We start from the raw sequence: 20742 nt of genomic DNA, 5'->3' as shown, positions 1-20742 counted from the left end.
TTACAGGTCCCAAGGGAAATATTTATGAAAATTGTTTGTACTTAAAATAAAATAAATGATAAAAGTACATGTTCATTAAGAGCATGATACACTTTGGCCTAGTTTCATGGTCTCGGCAAAACAATAACCTTTGAAAAACTATTTTATCCACTAGCGCTAAACTGCTGTTTCTATATTGATGAACTAAGAATTACACTGGGGAAGTCTGAAGAGAGAGGTTATGTGAATTCATTTTAATCAAAGGAAAAACTGCTTGAGTCATGAGTAAAACTTGCTTTCATCTGCTTTGGCAATAGTGGGTCGATTAATGGTAATCCCTAAATATTAACTTCAATTTATAATTGCTCTCTGTGTATAATCTGATTAATGAGTGATCAAAGGCAGAAGTCAGGATCACAGAGCCTGTTGAGTCACTGCAACTTGTAAACCCACTGTCATGTGATTTCAACAACAACCTTCTAGCTGTTTAAAATTGGTTTATGAACACACAAGTGTATCACAAAACTGTATCAATATGCGATGATGTAATTGCAGCATTTAACTGCTGGCAATTCTACAACCATAAAACAAATGTTTTCTTATTCAGATTTTCTGTCAGGATGAACAGACAGACACAGTGCATCTTAGCGACGATCACCACTGATACTACAGTGTCTTGCAGATATCATCTTTAAAGTCAACATAATACTTGGTCAGCTGCACATGTTCATGATTTATTCAAGCTCTCGGACTAATAATGTTGATGATCAGGCAAAGTGGAAGTGTCTGGATGTGCAGACAGCAACAGACGGTGTATTGAGGCTTTCCTCATAGGTTGTAAATGTATGTAGGAGGTTTATGGGAATGTGTGTTAAGACATCTGATCATTTGTAAGACGTTAACAATACTCAGTTAAAAAATATACACTTATTAAGCCGAATAATGTAAATAAAAAGTTACTGTTCCTAATAATCAATAATTTCAGCTTTAAAAAAGCAAGCAGAATTATCTTTGCCCTTTGTACCCGTAAAGAGACCAGCTTTGCTTATCTAGAGAGAAATCTAGTGCTAACCTTCATTTCTTTCTACATACATTTACTTGCCACATCACAGATTCTAGAATTGCTGCTCCGTAATTATGACCTTCCAACATTTTTAACAGGGTAATGCAATGTCAAAAACATTAGGTGTCTCAATTTGTGTACTTTAGCACTATTCTGTGCCATTTTGTTGTATAAACAGTAGTTTGTTCACACTGAAAATTTACAATAGAAAAGTCCATTTCAAATGCACATCAACTAAATAAAGAAATACAATTTTCCTGCATAAAACATTTTAAAATTCGTACATAATGCACAATTTATAATGCATCATTCAGGACAAAGCAATATAATTATTTCTAAATAAGTTTTCCAAAAATCTCAATTACTGCGCTCCAACGTAAACTGTACACATTTAAAGCAACTGTATGCAGTTTTGTATGTTTTGTGAGTTTGGAGCTCCCTACAGATAAGTAGAATTCACTGGCGTAAATATAGCACTAGCTGTACACGACTGCTGCTGCCATAAAGCAATCCGCCCTTTTCATGCAATTTTGTGCTTCAGTATTTCAGTGATATTTTGCTTTGTGTTGTTGTTTAATTGTTTTGTACACAGTAGCGGAGTACTATTCTCGAGTAGATTTTGAATACATTCAGGTAGTATCATGACAAAATAAATCTTTATTCTATAAAGATATAGCAAAAATAGAGCTGAATTCAGCAGATGTGCCTTAATGCTAGGTTAACAAATAATAGACTTTTACATACTTACATCTGAACCCCAAACATGACTGAATAGCCATACATAAACGTGCAGCAATAACTTGATCAATTCTATAGCAAGAGAGTAAAGTAGAACATGAGATTACATAACACGGCTGTACTTTTAAAGTGAGGCGTTACGTAAAGCCCCCTTTGAGCTGGAGCTTTCTGTGGATCCCACGACTGCAAAATAGATTCTGCTGGAAAGCTAGAGAGACACATCGCAAGCCCCATACTCAAATGAATTAACTGAAGCTGGGCATAAATGATTTTAATAAGATTTGTGGATTTATAAATATATATTTAAAAGAAACAATGGACTTTCTTTAGGAAATTGCCATCATATTTACTAAGCATGAGTGAGCCAGGCAAGGTCTGATGATGCCACCAACACCACTGTGTTGTTTCAGTGCAATGCATGCTAATGATATGCAAATGCAGTGAGGAAAAACCTTCCCTGGATCACCCGTATTAGCCGTGGTCTCTGTTTTCTGGTTTAATCCACGATGCACCATACTGTTCTGCCCCGGCTCCTGATTAACACTGCCCTCAAACGCAACATTTAATGCACAATCGAGTCCCTGCAACACATTTCCTAATGGGTTGACTCATTTTACCGCATTTGGAGCATTTTAGCTTATTCCCACCCAGTTAAACTGAATCCTTTGGTTTATGAAGGTCACTCATTTCTGTATAGTGTTGTCTCCGACAGCCGTTTTTGTGCCGCTTATGCCCCAAGTGGCAGATTTGATGGATTAGCCAACTCTTCTCAAAAGGTATAGTGACACCCAATCTCTGTCACAGACCGCTCAATATCAGCAGACTCTGGTGCCCGAGCGAACCGTGTTTACGAGGACACAAGACACTACCGCACAAAGACAAGCCTGCTGTCTGTCTCTGACACACACATCGGATCCCCAGACTCTCATTCCAAACCCTCTAACCTTTCACAATCTGTTCTGGCCATCCAGAGTTCACCTGTAACCCACAATTCAGCTGAAAAGTGCGTATATTTACACATAATACAAAGACAGATCATCAAATGCTCTATACACAGTTGAATCATCCCAGATTCTTTCATATAACCTTTTCCAAGTATACAGGCATAAGTGAGTCCACAGAAATGACTGAGTGAATGTAAATGACCCAAATGACTCACCATTCGTGTTGACTGCCATTGTTTACAATGTTCCTTCTGCATCCACTGCACACGGATACTGATCTTCAAAAACCTAAAGCAGAAGCACAATTGACAGTGTAAACAGGTACATTTATTTGTGCACAAGAGCAGTCTGTTAAAAACTGTGTAAGAGGTTTGTTTAACAGGTCACTGACATAATCAAATGTCAAACATTGGCATTTTGTGCAACAGAACCAAATTTAGCGCAGAAAAAAAAAACACTACTACATAAAATTAAGGAGAATATCATAAAATAAAAATAGAAATGCACAACTAAAAAAGCTGCAAATACACATCTCACATCAATTAACTAAAATGGTTAAAAAAAATTGTTAATGAAATAAGCTGAAATAAAATAAATTATAAACATTTGATAAAAAAAACTATAGATTTAAATTAAAAATGTTGCACTGGGAAGTCAGTACTAATATAACATAAATATTAAAAAAGTATAATAGTGTATACATAATACTAAAGTAACACTGATGCTCTTTAATAGACATGATGAGTTCAAGTTTATATACTGGTATGTCAATTTGTTCTATATATGTAAAATCTGTAAAAAGACTGTTCAGTAGAAATAAGTCATTTTTAATGGGAGTAAATATAGGAACAACTGAACCCTCTTACATGATCCCACACGTAATGTTATGAAGTCAAAGTTCTGTTTCAATTTGCCTGTTTCAGTTCGATTTCACCTGAGATAAGAAAAAGACAAAGTACAACATGTTCACGGGGTGAACATGGACAGAAGGGAGGTGGGATGGATCTAGAGGCGATTGGTCAGTCAGCATGGGGGGGAAATGTTATAAAAACGTCTCAAAATCCTTGAGAACTGCCTTTTTGAAGTGGAGGGAAAGAAAACAATCCGGCTTGTCTCATATTTAAATTTCAGCCATGAGTGGATGTCCTTATTTTCAGAGGAAATTTGTGTATGTATATTCAGCTTTCAACATATTTAGATAATTGAGATTACATAATGATACTCTCAAAGCCACATTTCTACCTAAAATGTAGAGGATAATATTTCTGCCTTATCTGAAATCAGAAGACACAGCTGCACTGAATGTTGTACACAAAAGTTTCTTTTCAAATGTGTATTTGCTGTTGATGCGTTTGATGAAAATACAGGTCATCCGGTAAGCAGCATCTGAAAGAAGATGAGAACGATGATTCTCAGACTGGAGTTAATAAGGCCAGCAAAGGAGGTCTTATTTATGGTGACTATCTGCAGGTAAACTACACATTAGCTCATGCTTATTAATGATTTTTATATATATTTTAATAAGCGTAAAGCATAGCTTCTCCTAAAATAGTTCATGATTAATTGGCGGGCAGCCCTAGAATGTAAAGTTTATTATAATGGTCTGTATGTTCAGAACATCATGTGATTCCTCCTCAGTTGCCAAATTAATTAACAAATTAATTAGTAATTAACTGGGAAATGCATGCATTTCAGATTTTAATGGCGAAGAGTGAACTAGTTAGTTTTATGTTCTATTTTAAAAATGGTAATTTCATACTTTTTTGGCTTGTTTTCCATGAAACAAAAACGTTCTCTCATCCCCAGCTGGATAAAATAGTGACATCTCAGGTGCTTCAAAGTGAGCTGAAGGGAAACAAGATCCATGACGAACATCTGTTCATCGTCACACATCAAGGTGAGCCAAACAAACGCTAAACAGCCTTCGGGCAAATCAGTCTTAGCCTCTCTCCAATGAACGCTCCCAAAACACAAATGCTCATTTCCCTGTTTATAAAGCTGAATGTTGACAAGTTTCACTGCAGCCAAAAATAGGCAAGACTAACTCAAAAACTTGTGGCCGAATGTAATGTTCTGTATCTGATTTAACGTCAACAATCAAGCATCTACCACACCAGTAAATCCAACATTGCACATAACACATAAATAAATACATGCTGAAATATAATGACTTTCATAACCTTGGAGTTCAATGGCAGCACCTCAGTACATTTACCTTGAAATGTAATGACTTTTCACATGTAACCTGAAGAAATGATTAACCCATTCCTTGTATTGCAGCATACGAACTGTGGTTTAAACAAGTTCTGTGGGAGCTGGACTCGGTGAGAGAAATCTTCATCAGTGGACATGTGAGTAGCCTCAAACAAGAAGACTTGTGTTTACTTGGTTACGAACTGCTGTAGTTATCAGGTTTAGCTCCTTAACTTGAATGAACCTGCTTTTAATCAACGTAATGCGATTAACATTTAATAAGTCACCTATTAAAATTTTGTTAAAGAATATTACATCTAATGAAGGTTCAAGCTGACAGGGCACAAAGAAGAGATTAGCAAGAGATGATGAATGATTTTCATAAATATCTGTAAATAAAACACCAACTCAGACTGAACCAGGGCAATTATTTTAATGTTATTATCTTTTATATTGTGCTATTCTGCATTAGTATTCAAAAGTAAAGTTGGTGAGTTTTTTTTATGTTTTTGTAAGAAGTCTCTTATGTTCGCTAAAGCTGTAATATTGTGAAATATCATTCAAAATGGAATATTTCTATTTTAATATATTTTTAATTGCAATTTATTCCTTTGATGGTAAAGCTGAATTTCCAGCAGTCATTACTCCAGTCTTCAGTGTTAATCATTGTGATACGCCAAATTGATGCTCAAGAAAACGTTCTTTTTATTATCAACGACACTGAAAACACTTGGGCTTCTTAATATTACTGTGGATACAGTGATACTTTTTTTTCAGGATTTTTTGATGAATAGAAAGTTCAAAAGAATAGCAATTATTTGTAATAAAAATCTTTTTCAACATTGTAAATGTCATTATTTCGTCATTGTTGAATACAATTATTATTATATTTAAAAAATAGTTTTTTTTAATATTACTTCACATTTTATAAGGATATTTGTGATTCTTGTCAAAGCGCCACATATGCATGATTCTAAACCTAATAAAAAAATTCAGTTCATTTATTGTTTGGGGGCCTTCAGGACAAAGATGAACTTCCGTTTTCTGATGTCTGTAGTTCGGTTCAAAGAAAGGATGTGCACTGCAGCATGAGGCTGCCACCTTCAGTCTACTTTAAGATACTTCTCTAGTTAAATATCATGTGTCAGGGACATTATTAAGACTCCTGAAAATGAATCGAAATCTACTGCATATTTTCTCAGGTACGTGACGAGCGAAACATGCTCAAAGTCAACACTCGCATCCACAGGATTGTGATGATATTCAGACTGATGCTTGACCAGTTTGCTGTTCTGGAAACCATGACTGCCTTAGACTTCTATGACTTCAGGTAAGTTGTATATAATTCTCATTATTTCAATTCCTAATACTGTTTTTTTTTAAGTCTCACTGTCAAGCAATTACTGAAAACAAGTATTAGATTTCCTGGATAACAGCATTGTTTGGGCAAACTTGCTGTTGGAAATGTGCTAACACTCAAGAGACAGGAGATAGCTAACTCAGTACATAAGCATTAGATGGCACTAATTTGTTAAATCAAAATCAATGGCAGTGTTTAGCATAATTGCATTTAGCTCGATTGATCTGCGTTTTTTTTTTTGTGCACAGGGAATATCTCTCACCTGCTTCAGGCTTCCAGAGTCTGCAGTTTCGACTGTTGGAAAACAAGATTGGGGTACCGCACAACCAGAGGGTCCCTTACAACAGAAAGCATTACCGGGACAATTTCCGTGAGCAGGAAAGTGAGCTGCTCCTCCATTCAGAGCAGGAGCCCACGCTGCTGCAGTTAGTGGAGGTAAACCTGAGGGAAATGACATGACACAATGAGATCAAATATTAGCTATAAAGTCATGAATACTGTATTAATTAAGGAAAATCAGCTCGAGAACCATAACTTACTGGATTTCATTGCAGGTTATTGGTATTCAGAGAGGAATAGGTTACGTAGCCAATTTATACATCAAGTCAGGATTAATCTAACAGACAGCAACCTGCTGATTTACATTTCTCATAAGCAATCAATACTTTCCAGCAATGGCTGGAGAGAACGCCTGGCTTGGAGGAAGATGGCTTCAATTTTTGGGGGAAACTGGAAACCAATATTTTCGAGAGGCTCAGGAGAGAGAAGGAAAAAATAGAGGTATGTGGAGGATCCCTGGATAATTCTGTGCAATGCTCACATCTAAGTTGTAAATGACAACTCTTGTTTCCTCTTAATAGCAAAAACCAGCCTCCGAGATGAAAGAGGAGATGATGGCCGAGCTCATTAAGCAGAGAGACAATTTCTTATCACTCTTTGATGAGAAAAGACATGATCACTTAGTAAGGACAGGTCAGCATAGCTCTCGAGACGCTGCAGAGATACAATGTCAAGTGACACATCCTCTAGCGGTTACAAGTGAATATCTGCTTCTGTCTGTGCAGGTCAGAGGAGGCTGTCCTATAAAGCACTGCAAGGAGCCCTGATGATCTACTTCTATAGGTACATCTATCTACAGGATGATCAACTAATTTAACAAAATCAGTTAAAAGATGCTGTTCTAAGACTCTTATGCTCAACAAGGCTGCATTAAATAATAATAAAAAAAACACTGATTACAATTTTAAATAACTGTTTTCGATCTAAATATATTTTTTAAAATATAATTTATTTCTGTGATGGCAAAGCCATTAGCCATTTCTCCAGTCTTCGGTGTAGTGCTCCTTCAGAGATTATTTTAACATGCTGATTTGGTCTTCAGGAAACATGTCTTATTATTATTATCAATCGTCAAATCATTTTCAGGGTTCTTTGATGAAAGTTCACAAGAACAGCATTTTCATACTGTAGAAATCTTTCGCTTTTGACCAATTTAAAGAACCTTTAATGAAAAAAATCATTAAGAATAGTAGTGTATATTAACTTTTAATTAGTGCTGTCAAACGATTAATCGCAAAAAAGCTTTTTGTTTACATAATGTGTGTGTGTACCGTGTATATTTATCATGTATATAAAGACACACATACAGCATATATTTTAAAAATATTTACATGTATATATTTATATTCATATAACTTATATCATATATAAATATATTTAATGCATAAACATAACATTTTTCTTAAATATATAAAGTGGGTAAAAAAAAATTATTTGATCTCCTGCTGATTTTGTACGTTTGCCCACTGACAAAGAAATGATCAATCTATAATTTTAATGGTAGGTTTATCTGAACAGTGAGAGATAGAATAACAACAAAAAAATCCAGAAAAACGCATTTCAAAAAAGTATTTGACCCCTTCGCAAAACATGACTTGGTACTTGGTAGCAAAACCCTTGTTGGCAATCCCAGAGGTCAGATGTTTCTTGTAGTTGGCCACCAGGTTTGCACACATCTCAGGAGGGATTTTGTCCCACTCCTCTTTGCAAATCCTCTCCAAGTCATTAAGGTTTTGAGGATGACGTTTGGCAACTCAAACCTTCAGCTCCCTCCACAGATTTTCTATGGGAATAAGGTCTGGAGACTGGCTGGCTAGGCCACTCCAGGACCTTAAAGTGCTTCTTCTTGAGCCACTCTTTTGTTGCCTTGGCCGTGTGTTTTGGGTCATTGTCATGCTGGAATACACATCCACGACCCATTTTCAATGCCCTGACGGTACATGGCCCCGTCCATCATCCCTTTTGATGCGGTGCAGTTGTCCTGTCCCCTTAGCAGAAAAACACCCCCAAAACATAATGTTTCCACCTCCATGTTTGACGGTGGGGATGGTGCTCTTGGGGTCACAGGGAGCATTCCTCCTCCTCCAAACACGGAGAGTTGAGTTGATGCCAAAGAGCTGGATTTTGGTCTCATCTAACCACAAAACTTTCACCCAGTTCTCCTCTGAATCATTGGCAAACTTCAGACGGGCCTGTACATGTGCTTTCTTGAGCAGGGGAACCTTGCGGGTACTGCAGGATTTCAGGCCTTCACGGTGTAGTGTGTTACCAATTGTTTTCTTGGTGACCATGGTCCCAGCTGCCTTGAGATCATTGACAAGATCCTCCCGTGTAGTTCTGGGCTGATTCCTCACCATTCTCATGATCATTGAAACTCTACGAGGTGAGATCTAGCATGGAGCCCCAGTCCGAGGGAGATTGACAGTTGTTTTATGATTCTTCCAACTGTTGTCACCTTCTCACCAAGCTGCTTGCCAATGGCCTTGTAGCCCATTCCAGCCTTGTGTCGGTCAACAATCTTGTCTCTGACATCCTTGGACAGCTCTTTGGTTCTGGCCATGGTGGAGAGTTTGGAATCTGATTGATTGATTGCTTCTGTGGACAGGTTGTCTTTTATACAGATAACAAACTGCTCCTTACCTGTATAAAAGACACCTGGGAGGCAGAAATCTTTCTGATTGATAGGGGATCAAATACTTATTTGACTCATTAAAATGCAAATCAATTTATAGCTTTTTTTAAATGCGTTTTTCTAGATTTTTTGTTATTCTGTCTCTCACTGTTCAAATAATCCTATCATTTAAATTATAGATTGATAATGTCTTTGTCAGAGGGCAAACGTACAAAATCAGCAGGGGATAATGTTTTTTTTCCCCCACTGTACATACACGTGTGTGTGTGTGTGTGTGTGTGTGTGTGTGTGTGTGTGTATATATAATATATAAAATAAATATACATAGTGCACACACATATCATGTAAACAAAAACTTTTGACAGCACTACTTTTAATACATTAGGTAACACATACTAACACTGAACAGTAGTTTACAATTAAAAACATATTTATGCTAAAATATGTAGAACTGTATGTAGAAATTATTAACCAATATAAACAAATATTGTAAAAGTGTTGTTCATTGTTAGTTCATGTTATAGGTATTGCTATAGAAACATATGTCTGAAATATAATACTACAAAACATTACCTTAATATTTATAAACATACTTTTAAAGTCAGATGTAACATGGTACTTCTTGATATATGTCATCATGGTACTGAATGATACTTGCCATATTCATATGCATATAGTATTTACATGATACTCCAAAGTACTTTACTGAAAATGTTTTCTGATAGCTCATTTGTAACTCAACTTATCGCCATCTGCTTTCAGAGAGAAGCCTCGATTTCAGGTTCCTTTCCAGCTCCTGACATCTCTTATGGACATCGACACCCTCATGACAAAATGGAGATGTATGTGACACCACTGAAAACATAAAATATCAAGAACTGCAATTAAACCTGACCTAAAACACCCTGTGGGGCAAAGCCTATTAGGAGTGTCAACACTGAAAAAAGAGAACAAAATATTTTCTTTTGCATATCAATAATGATTTTTCTTCCTGCATAATTTATACCAGAATTTTCCCCTAGACAACCATGTGTGTATGGTGCACAGAATGATTGGCAGTAAAGACGGCACAGGTGGCTCATCAGGCTATCAGTACCTGCGCTCCACTGTCAGGTAGGCCAAATAATCTGGGACAAATCCAGTCTTCAGATGAAACACTCTGCATCTGTTGGAATTATCCATGTGAAACACAATGCTGGAAAATGAGATGTGAATTGGCAGCAATATGCAAACCATCCTCTAAACACGAACCACTCAAAAACAAGAACAGAGTGTGTTGATAAGCCTTATGTATGTTTTACCAGTGATCGCTACAAGGTGTTTGTGGATCTGTTTAACCTGGCCACCTTTCTGGTTCCGAGGGAGTGGGTTCCCAAGATGGACCCGAGTGAGCATACCTTCCAGTACATGGCCGAATGCTGCGACAGCTCCTACTGCAGCAGCAGCAGCGATGACTCAGACTAAACAGATGGAGGGATGAGGAAAGGATGGACAGTGCTTGCAGAGTACAGAAAAAAAAAGCTTCACACCTCACAAGTCTACCATCACGCATATTTATGTCACCAAAAACTTTTTAAATGACAGAATGAGTGGCTACAAAGCTGTGCTGATTTTACAAAGTTCTAGAATATGAATTGAAAAGATATGAATATGAAAAGTCAATTTAACAACAGCGTCAACAAAATATCTACATCAGTAAAACTGTTGATGCACTTGTGTATATACTGTCAATATAATATAATATTTTAACATGTAATTAACTGATTTCTATTTTGTAAATAAAATACACACATAGAGAAACTTCTTGTTTATTTGAAAAAAAAGTAAACTTGGATCGAATAGAGTTTATATAATACACAAACATTTCTGATTATTTTTAAAAAGCATTAGCAAATGCAAAGCTGTAAAACAGAAAAAAAGTAAACTTTGTAGTTAAAAATGTTTATAAAAGCAGAACATTTTAAATATCCGGTACATACTAATAAGCACTTTTTCTTTCAAAACTCATTAGGGCTGTAATTAGTATTCACATATATTAATATTTTCAAATTTTTGCAGATGAGTTCACTTGTGTCCTATATTAGTGCAATGTCACAATACAATACGTTTTTAGTTGTGCACTTGTGTTCACTAACAGTGTTTTCTAAAGATTAAAATATCCTTTACGGAGAGATCTAGCTGGTGTGTGTTGTATAACTAAAATAGAATCTGGCTCTGACAGCGATTATTTTGGGCTACAGTGGCTGGGATTAGGAATGTGGCGTATTAGCTCAAATAGCAGCTTACTTGCTTTGCATTCGAGAGGCAACAGGATTTGTTATCCGCATCCCCGTGAGAATTTTTACAATTCTCATCAGCTACACCGGAGGATTTCCATCCTGAGGGTGATATTTTAAAATGTCGATCTGCCACGGTCTTTTCACGGAAGTACAAAGATTATTGACAATTACACAGAAACAGCAGCAACGTTGCCCGCAATGCCTGGGAAAAGAGAGAGAGTGGCTGTTGATTGTCATCTGACATTGTGTAAAGTCATTCAAAGTAATTGACAAACAAGATCACAACTTCAAAATAACCTCGCTACATCCTTTACAAATCATCTGATATGAATTTAAACATGATCAACTAAGCATTTACGATTCGATTTTTACATTACAAACAGTATTGAGTGTTTGCCAACGTCCAAACATTTCATGAATATTTATGAACGCACACAATGCCTCACAGCAGCAGAATGTATTGTGTGTATCACTGTGACTGTCAGCAAGGTAAAAAAGCATTAAAAGTGGGTCACTATATAAACTTACCACACATGTCATTCTCTATTTTTATGTAAGCATATCCATTGTCACCCCATGAGGTCCCCCATGAATTGCATACTATCCAATACAGCACTTCCCCTGTGACAAAATATGAAGACACATCATTGAAAATATACCCCAAATGGGAAATGATTAATAACAAGTCATTCTACATGGTATAATGGTATGAAATGATTAATAATGCTTGCAGTAACAGTTTTGGCATGACACGGAGGATCAATTTCTCTACTTTACCCTGAAAGTACCGCATTTAAACTAGTAAACAAACAAGAGAAAACAAATCATCGCAGAGGATAAACGCTGCGGACAGCTTGCTGATTATAGTGCAGACACATCAGGCAGTTTTCTGGGATATTGGTGCACAGCCAGTGTCTGCCAGTGTCGGCTCAATTTTGTGCCCTTGACAGGACGTAATCCGTGAAGGCCAGCACTCTGAACCTTTATATGCTCTGAGGCACAAGTAAAGAGTGTTTAACTGCTCGTGACTGTGTGTGTGTACCTGTGGTATCATAACCGGTGATCAGGACGGCATGGTTGGCGTTGTGGCTGGAGCAGTGCTGCTGAATGATGCCGCCCAGGTAATCCTGCCAGCTGATGGCATCCACAATGACAACAAGAGGCCCCGATTTTTTTTGCTGTGGATAAAAAAAAAACACACCTGTGGATCATTCAGGTAACAACACAGTATTAAGAATCAAGGGTAAGTAAACTTTTGAACGGGGTTATTTTTATAAATTCAACTATAATTTTCTCTTGTGGACTACATGTAAACATCTTTAATTTGAAATATCTTATTCAGGCCAGTACTAAATAAACAATAACATGCATTTTGTATGATCCCTCTTATTTTGGTAAAATAATTAGGTGTATGTAAACCTTTGACTTCAACTGTATCAATCCCATGGGACTCTGAATACAATACTTAATAATTACTTAGATCATTACTAGTTCGTTTCCAAATTTAACACAAAAATACTGCACAATTTAAAATAACTGTTTTCTATTTCAATATATTTTTAAATGTAATTTATTCCTGTGATGGTAAAGCTGAATTTTCAGTATCATTACTCCAGTCTAGGGCCCTATGAAATCCATTAGATTTTTTTCCAAATTCCGTTTTTTCTGTTATAATATTTCTGGATTACGTTTTTTTTCCCCATTTTATTTTTCTCGACTCCTTTTTAATGGTTGAATAAAATTGCATTAATCAAAAAGCATGTCTTATTAATTAAAATCACATCATTTATACATTTTCACATCAATTTATTAAAAGTTTAACAAAAAGGACATGTTTAGGGCCCTATGAAATGCTTTATTTTTTTCTCACCATTTGTTTTATTGTTACCAAATTCTGTGTTTTAGCATGTCTAATTATTTGAATGCATAAAACAACTTAATTTATTCAATATTTTTCTTAAAATAGCCTTATGAAATGTTTTTTTTTTTTCCCCCCCTCAGAAATTCTATGTTGTTTATTTAAATGTTTCTGGTTATCAAACGAAGTCATAAAACATCAATTTAATTTATCTTTTAATCATTGAAAATTAAGCAAACTTTATTTTTTGGCAAACGAAGGGGATTTACTGTTAAAATTAAAACATGGAAGAAATTCCTTAAAAAATAATGTTTGTTTCATTTTAGTAGAAGTAGTAGTAGTAGGCAGCTATGTACATTGTACGGAACAATAGTAATATATTTCTGGTGTTGTGCCGAATTCTGACCCCCGCCAGATTATTACCCCCCTAGTATTGGTAGGTTTAGGGTTTGGTGTGGGGGAGGGGTTAGGATTAGGCAATCAGGTAGCAATTTCAACGAGGGGGGAAATAATTTAGCAGGGAGTTGAAAATGGGCACAACACCTGGCACAGTGTCTTCAAATTAAACCAGACTTTTATTTTGACGGGTTTCCGTGAATACCTTTACAGTTCTGTGTGTGTATGTGATATGATGCTAGCTTTACTCAAATCAAACGGTAAAATGCTCATGAAGTGACTATGTTGTTCATGTGTTTACGTCCTAATTTAGTGAGACGGCACACTTCAGTGTATGTAGTAAGTTAAACAAACCGCACGTCTGTGCCATTCATTAACACAGAGACACGCAGAACATGCAAGATTCATATTTAAATGGACTTTTGCGTCTTATTATTTACAGATACTAGTCCATATCGCAATTTGATTTAAATGTAATGACCTACTTTTGATTAATTCATTCAAAATATTCACACATTCCGTGACATTTCGTGTTAAAACGGTAAATTCAGTTTTTATGACTGGATTCTGCGATTCCGTCCGAGTTTTCAGCATCGCGGAATTCATAGGGCCCTAGCCGTCCTTAGATTCAGAAATCTTCCTAATATGCTGATTGGGTGCTCAAGAAACATTTTTTATTATCATCAATATTGAAAGAAGTTGTGCTGCTTAATATTTTCGTGGAAACTGTGAAACATAGCTTTCAGGATTTTTTGATTAATGGGAAGTTCAAAAGTCTTTGTTGTCACTTTTGAAACCAAACCATGCAACCGGCAAAATGGCTCGCTGGTTGACCCAGTTGGTTAAGACAAAAATTGTCTCGTCACAATAAGAACCCAAAAGTGACATTCGGCACAAATGTAAGACAACGAAGCACAGGTCAGAAGTGCTTGGTTTGGTATTTGACCAGTGGTGCAAGAGCTGTGTGAGTGTACAATCAGTACCGTTCAGCACCTGACCCTGAGTTGCAAACAGAGTTGACAAGAACAGATGAGTAAACATAAAACATTGGCCCACATCCCGACAAACTTTGATTCAACCTTGAATTTTAATAGTACATGAGGTCTACACTGCACTTAATGCAATGGCACAGCTGACTGTTGATGTAAAGCTCAAGCCATCTGCATGCTACATCCATTACCTGAAGTCATAAGCTGAGTAATTCCTCACTGTCACTCCAGCGTAAGACTGAGGAAAGTACTGCCAGATCCCAGCCATGTCTTTGAAGGGATACTCCGCCTCATTCACCAACTTCAGTTTGGTCTGAAAAAGGATACACAAAACAGGATATGAGAATATGCCAATTATGGAATTTCTGGGATGACAAATACCTTTAATCAGCAGCTTGTTGTGACTGGAATGGACAAATTATTATTTTTTTCACTTTCAGTTTTAACCCTCTCAAAACTGCTGCAGCTAGCTAATTAATTAACACCCTTATTAAAATACTAATTAAGAAGCTGCTCAAAAAGGGTGTCATTTAAAAGCTTAGAATGTGCACTTTACAATGCATATCACAGATCTGACCAACATAATTACTGCTTTTAATCAGCTGTAAGATTTGAAGTGTCTTGTCTGCAAATTTAAGAAATATAAAAACAATGATAATAGGATGGTTTGTTGCACAACCATTTAAAAGTTTGGGGTCTGCAAGATTTATTTTATTTAATAAAAATTGAAGTAAAAACTGTAATATTGTGGAATATTGTTACAATTTAAAATAAATGGTTTATATTTTAATAATAATAATATTATATGGGACCCAGGACCACAAAACCAGTCACAAGTAGCATGGGTATATTTGTAGCAATAGCCAACAATACATTGCATGGGCCAAAAGTATCAAATTTTCTTTTATGCCAAAATTCATTAGGATATTAAATATGGAAATGTCCTACCGTAAATATATCAGAACTTTTCGATTAGTAATATGCAGTGCTAAGGACTACATTTGGACAACTTTAAAGTAGATTTTCCTCAATGTTTTGAATTGTTTTGCACTCTCAGATTCCAGATATTCAAAGAGTTGTATCTCAGCCAAATATTGTCCTATCCTAACAATCATTAATGGAAAGCGTATTTATTCAGCAAAAAAATAAAATAAATAAATTGACCCTTATGACTGGTTTTGTGGTCCAGAGTCACACACACACACACACACACACATATAGTGTGTAATTGTATTTGTACACTATGATGCCTAAAGCTACCTGTGTCTACTTAGGCAGTTCACTAGGTTTTGAGAAACAGCCATTATCACTTATTGAGCTCTTATGTTTTTTTTTAATGCAGTAGTTTGTGAGATATTAATGTTAGTACACTAAATGTAGCTACCTGGAAATGAATCCGTCTCTGATAGTGTTCATTGTTTTCGTGAAAAGTCTTCAGTCGTTCTCCGTCTGTCAGATATTTCCAGCTTAGTTCGACGCTCTTGGATCCTGTGAGCAGTTCATGGTAAATTATCAAAACAACTGATGTTGAAGTAAACGCCATTTAAATAGAGTCATTAGTAAACGTCCAGTTAATCGTTCTGTACACTTGAACAACCCTCGGTTATTTCCTGCAGCAGATCTATGAACGCATTACCTGAGGCAAACAGACTCTTCAAACGGGAAAATAAAGCACCAAGGAATCACAGACGAAAAGGTTATCAACCAAACTGAATTATATGAAATTAATACAATAGCGTCTAATTACATTCGAAAGCAAACCATTTTTCCTGAGGCTTTCCAGGAAGCTAACGATCACATTCAATGGTGCCCATGACATTTAGTTCCCTGCTGAAAAAACAATAGAAAACATCACAGAAATTCTAATGGTTTCCACTACAAACACCATTACAAACCATCAGCTTTTAACCATTAAAACCATTCAGAAATCGTCTTCTGTAGTGTGTTTTGGGACATATTTCATTAAGATTTAGTTGTTTTAACAAGCTACCAAATAGAAGACGAGCAATTATCAATGGAGACTAGACACCATTACAGTTTCCATTAAAACCAAAACAAGTCCCATTAAAACCATTACTAATTCTCTGATGGTTTCTATTGTTTTTTTAGCAAGGTCATTACGAAAGTAAAACAACAACATCTATTACACTTTAATTATTTTGCTTAATTGTGAAGCTGCTAATAATTATATAAATCATATTTTTTTTATAGTAATTTAGTAACATTTAATATAAGGAGTGATGCTTTATTTTTGCTGTCACATCTTCACCAGCTCAAAATAATAATATAAACTAACATAATAAAATATTTAAATCAGTACTTAATCATATTTAATAATGTTTCCCTTTATAAAAAAATCTAATTTTCTCTTTTTTTTCTCTTCTTTTCAGGGTGAAACAAATTGAATTTGAATTCCAAAATGGCTGGTGCCCCAATAAAGCTTATTTATCCATCCATCCATGTCAGTGTTGTTATTTCTAGCTTTTCATTAATTGAAATCAAGCTGAAATAAAATTAAATACAAACATTGGATTACATTTTAAATGAATATTATAAATGTAAATGAAAATGTTGCCTTGGAAACTAACTGATATAAAATACATAAAATAAAATAAGTCAAAAGTAGAAAAAAAGTACTAAAAATGTATTAAAAATAAAGCTATATAAATATATATATATATATATATATATATATATATATATATATATATATGTATATAAATAAATGACAAAATCATATTTACTAAAACTGAAAAATAAAAGCTAACTCAAAATACTAATTACTTCAATAGATACTAACATAACACTGATATGTATTATTTGTGTTGATTTTAAACCTCACCCAAAGAAAGAAAGCAGTATAGGCAATTATGACAAGTTTAATGCTGAGGCAGTATGTAACATAGGTAACCCAAATCATGACCCACATAAAGCAGAGCCTTTACTCACTGAGTGTCTCAGTCCTGACTGCAGCCACATATGACAGAAAACAAAACTGATGCAGAATCAGCACAAAGATCTCTGTGAGTGCAGGCCAGTATGGTCACAATGCCTCCCCCTAAAAACTGGTTACGAAAACGAGAACGCAAAAGAGACAGACACTCTTGTGCATGGACAAGATCCAAGAAAGACAAACTGTGCTACGAGGCCACTTGAGAGAGAGAGAGCGATATATATATGAATTATTATATGCAAATACTGTATATATTCAATATATATATATATATTAGGTCCCCTTGCTTGGAACTGATTAGTATTCGCTGCAGGTATTCCATAGGATTTTCTTTAAATACATGTTTAAAACATTTTCATTCTATGTACAGAGAAATACTGTATATATTTCTACAAGGAAGTAACGGTGATTTGTCGAGGAGTTTCGAGTGCTAATGGGCCAGCACTAAACGTGAAGCTGTAGCATTTCAGCTGATGAAGGACGAGTTCATTTGCATCTTGTTTAGCTACAAAAGCAGAGATCCAAAGCAGACAGCTCTTCTATAAAGCCTCAGTTTCTGATCCTGCTTTCACGACTGTCCACGAGAGAAGAGCTTTCACCATCTGGAACAATATTAAGCATGGGAACTTAAAAACGGTCAGCAAATTACATACATGAGACAACAGTCGACACAACATTTGTGGCTAACCGAGGAGACCAGAGAAACAAACTAAGAGGTACTTCCCACAGCCGTCTGTGAAGAGATGTCTTTTGAAATAGTCTTTCAAAAAGTGTAAGGAGGCTGATGATGGAGCAACAGTCCAATCACGTTCACTTGAGGAGACCGATCGCTCTGAAGATCATTCTACAGTGGTAGAGTTTATCTCCAGAGTCAGTGTGCTCACTGTCAATACTCCATTTCACACTCATAAAGGTTGTTCCCCACAGTCTGGGGTCGGGGAGAGGATGATGGAGGAATGGGCTGGAGGTGGAGGAGGTGCGTGTCCTCAGGATTTGTTGTCGTCGTATATGTCCAGTGACGCCTGGATGTCTGGAAGCTCCATCTCACAGACGACGCTGCGTGGAGACACAGAATTACGGTTGAAGAAATGACCACCTGAAAACAGACAAACAACAAAAATGATGGGGTTAGATTAAGACATAAGACATTTGTAATAATACTCCGTTTTTGTGTACAACAGGGGGATAGAAATGAGATGATTCTTCTGAATATTACTAAAATATTCAAGATGCGGCTCCCGCTGACTGAAAAGATTTATTTTCTTCTTCCATAAGGTTGTGCTCAAATCTGACATTTCATCTCAGCACAAAATCAATGTCGGTCGGTTATGTGTAATCAACACTTATTATGTCCTTGACACCAGACCAATTAATTACCATCAAGTCTCTCAGTAGAAATCAGTTTTTTTATGGAAGTGTTTTGTAAAACTACAGCTCCTTGATTTAACCCTCATGTTGTCATTTTAACTCTCCAAAATTAGCCATTAATATATATAGGGGGGCACCAAGTGATTAAGATAATAACTTTTGCAATATTGCCTGATTTTGCTTAATTTCTCCAACGAAAATAGTTTCAAACAATCACAGCTGAGCCGCTGCGCATCGCCATTCAAACATAGCGATGTTTCATTTATGAATGAACCTGCGTTTTTAAATGAATCGAGTGAGTCAGTGATTCAATTACCCATTCATAAAGACAGTCACTTGCTTCGTTCCTGAATGAATCAGCCGTTCAAACAAATCAATTGAATGAATGATTCAGTGATAAAATCAGTGACTTGCCGCCACCTGCTGGCAGTTTTATTTTTAAAGTGTCATTTTAGTTATTTAAATCAAACAATATTCTGTATTACAAATTTTATATTTAAAACATTAATCTCACAACATTGTTATGCATTTAAAGCATCCATGCCACTTCTGAGCCACTGTAAATTTACCTACGTGCCACTTTTGTGTTCTTCTGTGCCACCTCTGTATGATTTTGTTAATATTATTTCTTTTGATTGGTAACTTATTCTTCTTTTTCTACCTGTTCTTACTTTATTTTTTTTATTAGAAATTTAGGAAAAGCTTACTTTTAATAAAATTTGAAAGAAATGCCATTACAAAAAAATGCCCCTGTAAATCACTTTGAGTCAAATATTACCTAGTAATGTGGAGGCTAATTTTTGTTATTGATCAGAATGTGCTCCTGAATTTTTGACAGTGCTCTTAAATATTTTAGATTTAGGGGGGCACTTCAAATGTGGTCACCCTAGGGCACTACACTGTGTTAATCCGGGCCTGATAGCATGGTGATCATTTATCAACAATTTTTAAAAGTTAAAACCAAATTAGGACAAGGATTTTCAACAAAACAAGGTTTAAGTATATTTTATGTATGTTTCATAGGTCTAAATGTTCTATTTAATTTATATTATGTCTAATAGAAGGCTGCAAATATTGAACTGCGTGAATTGCAGACTGCTAAGACATATGTGGATGCGCTGCTCCATATAATCAACTATTATTAAACTATTTCATAATACACAGTATGTATGTAAAAAAATAATGTAAACCGCAGGTGGGTAAATAAATATAAATTAAAAAATCTAAAATAAATATGCTGGATATTTTATTCTCAAATATGCTGTGCTAACTTGTAAATATGATTATAGATTCAAAGACAGCAGCCTAATAATGGCCACGCTGCAAAAATTGCTTTTCTTACTTAGTTCTTTTGTCGTTTCCAGCCAAAATATCTAAAAATTCTTAAATCAAGGATTTTCTAGACAAGTAAAAATGATTGACCTGTTTTCAGAAAACAACAAGTCAAAATTAAGAGTTTTTGCTTAGAACAAGCGAAATAATCTGACAATGGGGTAAGCAAAATAATAATAATACAGCAAAATATACTTCAATACATCAAGCAGGCCTAATCCTTCATTAGCATGCTCATGTGGGTTTTTACATTTTTAAGTTTCCAGCTAAACTCTGCTGGAGCAGAACAACCTTGACCTTAAGTTACACAATCCCACTG

General features: G+C 35.6%; 3 protein-coding genes across 3 annotated transcripts in view; 1 reads left to right on the top strand and 2 right to left on the bottom strand.

The window, feature by feature from the left end:
* Positions 1-3797: 3797 nt before the first annotated feature.
* On the top strand, positions 3798-11425 carry LOC306883776 (tryptophan 2,3-dioxygenase A-like). Its single transcript, XM_079439255.1, has 12 exons — positions 3798-3892; positions 4092-4194; positions 4531-4621; positions 5005-5075; positions 6120-6247; positions 6526-6712; positions 6950-7057; positions 7138-7249; positions 7342-7399; positions 10011-10090; positions 10271-10361; positions 10553-11425. Exons 1-12 carry the CDS (start codon positions 3858-3860, stop codon positions 10710-10712), a joined length of 1224 nt encoding a protein of 407 aa, XP_079295381.1. The 5' UTR covers positions 3798-3857; the 3' UTR covers positions 10713-11425.
* Positions 11426-11694: 269 nt separating this feature from the next.
* LOC306883609 (cathepsin O-like) lies at positions 11695-16393 on the bottom strand (the record flags this gene model as incomplete). The annotated part of the gene is made up of 6 exons (XM_079438976.1): positions 16155-16393; positions 14962-15083; positions 14136-14142; positions 12570-12705; positions 12056-12148; positions 11695-11729 (listed from the first exon to the last, which is right to left on the bottom strand). Exons 1-6 carry the CDS (start codon positions 16311-16313, stop codon positions 11695-11697), a joined length of 552 nt encoding a protein of 183 aa, XP_079295102.1. The 5' UTR covers positions 16314-16393.
* Positions 16394-17632: 1239 nt separating this feature from the next.
* The window catches only part of LOC306883381 (E3 ubiquitin-protein ligase RNF130-like), a 47088-nt gene continuing 43978 nt past the window's right edge, over positions 17633-20742 (bottom strand). The window contains exon 9 of the mRNA XM_079438586.1: positions 17633-18819. Within this exon, the coding sequence (XP_079294712.1) occupies positions 18710-18819 (110 nt within the window). The 3' untranslated portion in view covers positions 17633-18709. The remainder of the gene's footprint in view (positions 18820-20742) is intronic.

The sequence above is a fragment of the Barbus barbus genome (assembly GCF_936440315.1).
Source record: "Barbus barbus genome assembly, chromosome: 17".
In the NCBI taxonomy this organism is placed as follows: domain Eukaryota; kingdom Metazoa; phylum Chordata; class Actinopteri; order Cypriniformes; family Cyprinidae; genus Barbus; species Barbus barbus.
The sequence above is the reverse complement of the archived record's forward strand: the minus strand, read 5'-3'. Positions and strand labels throughout refer to the sequence as shown.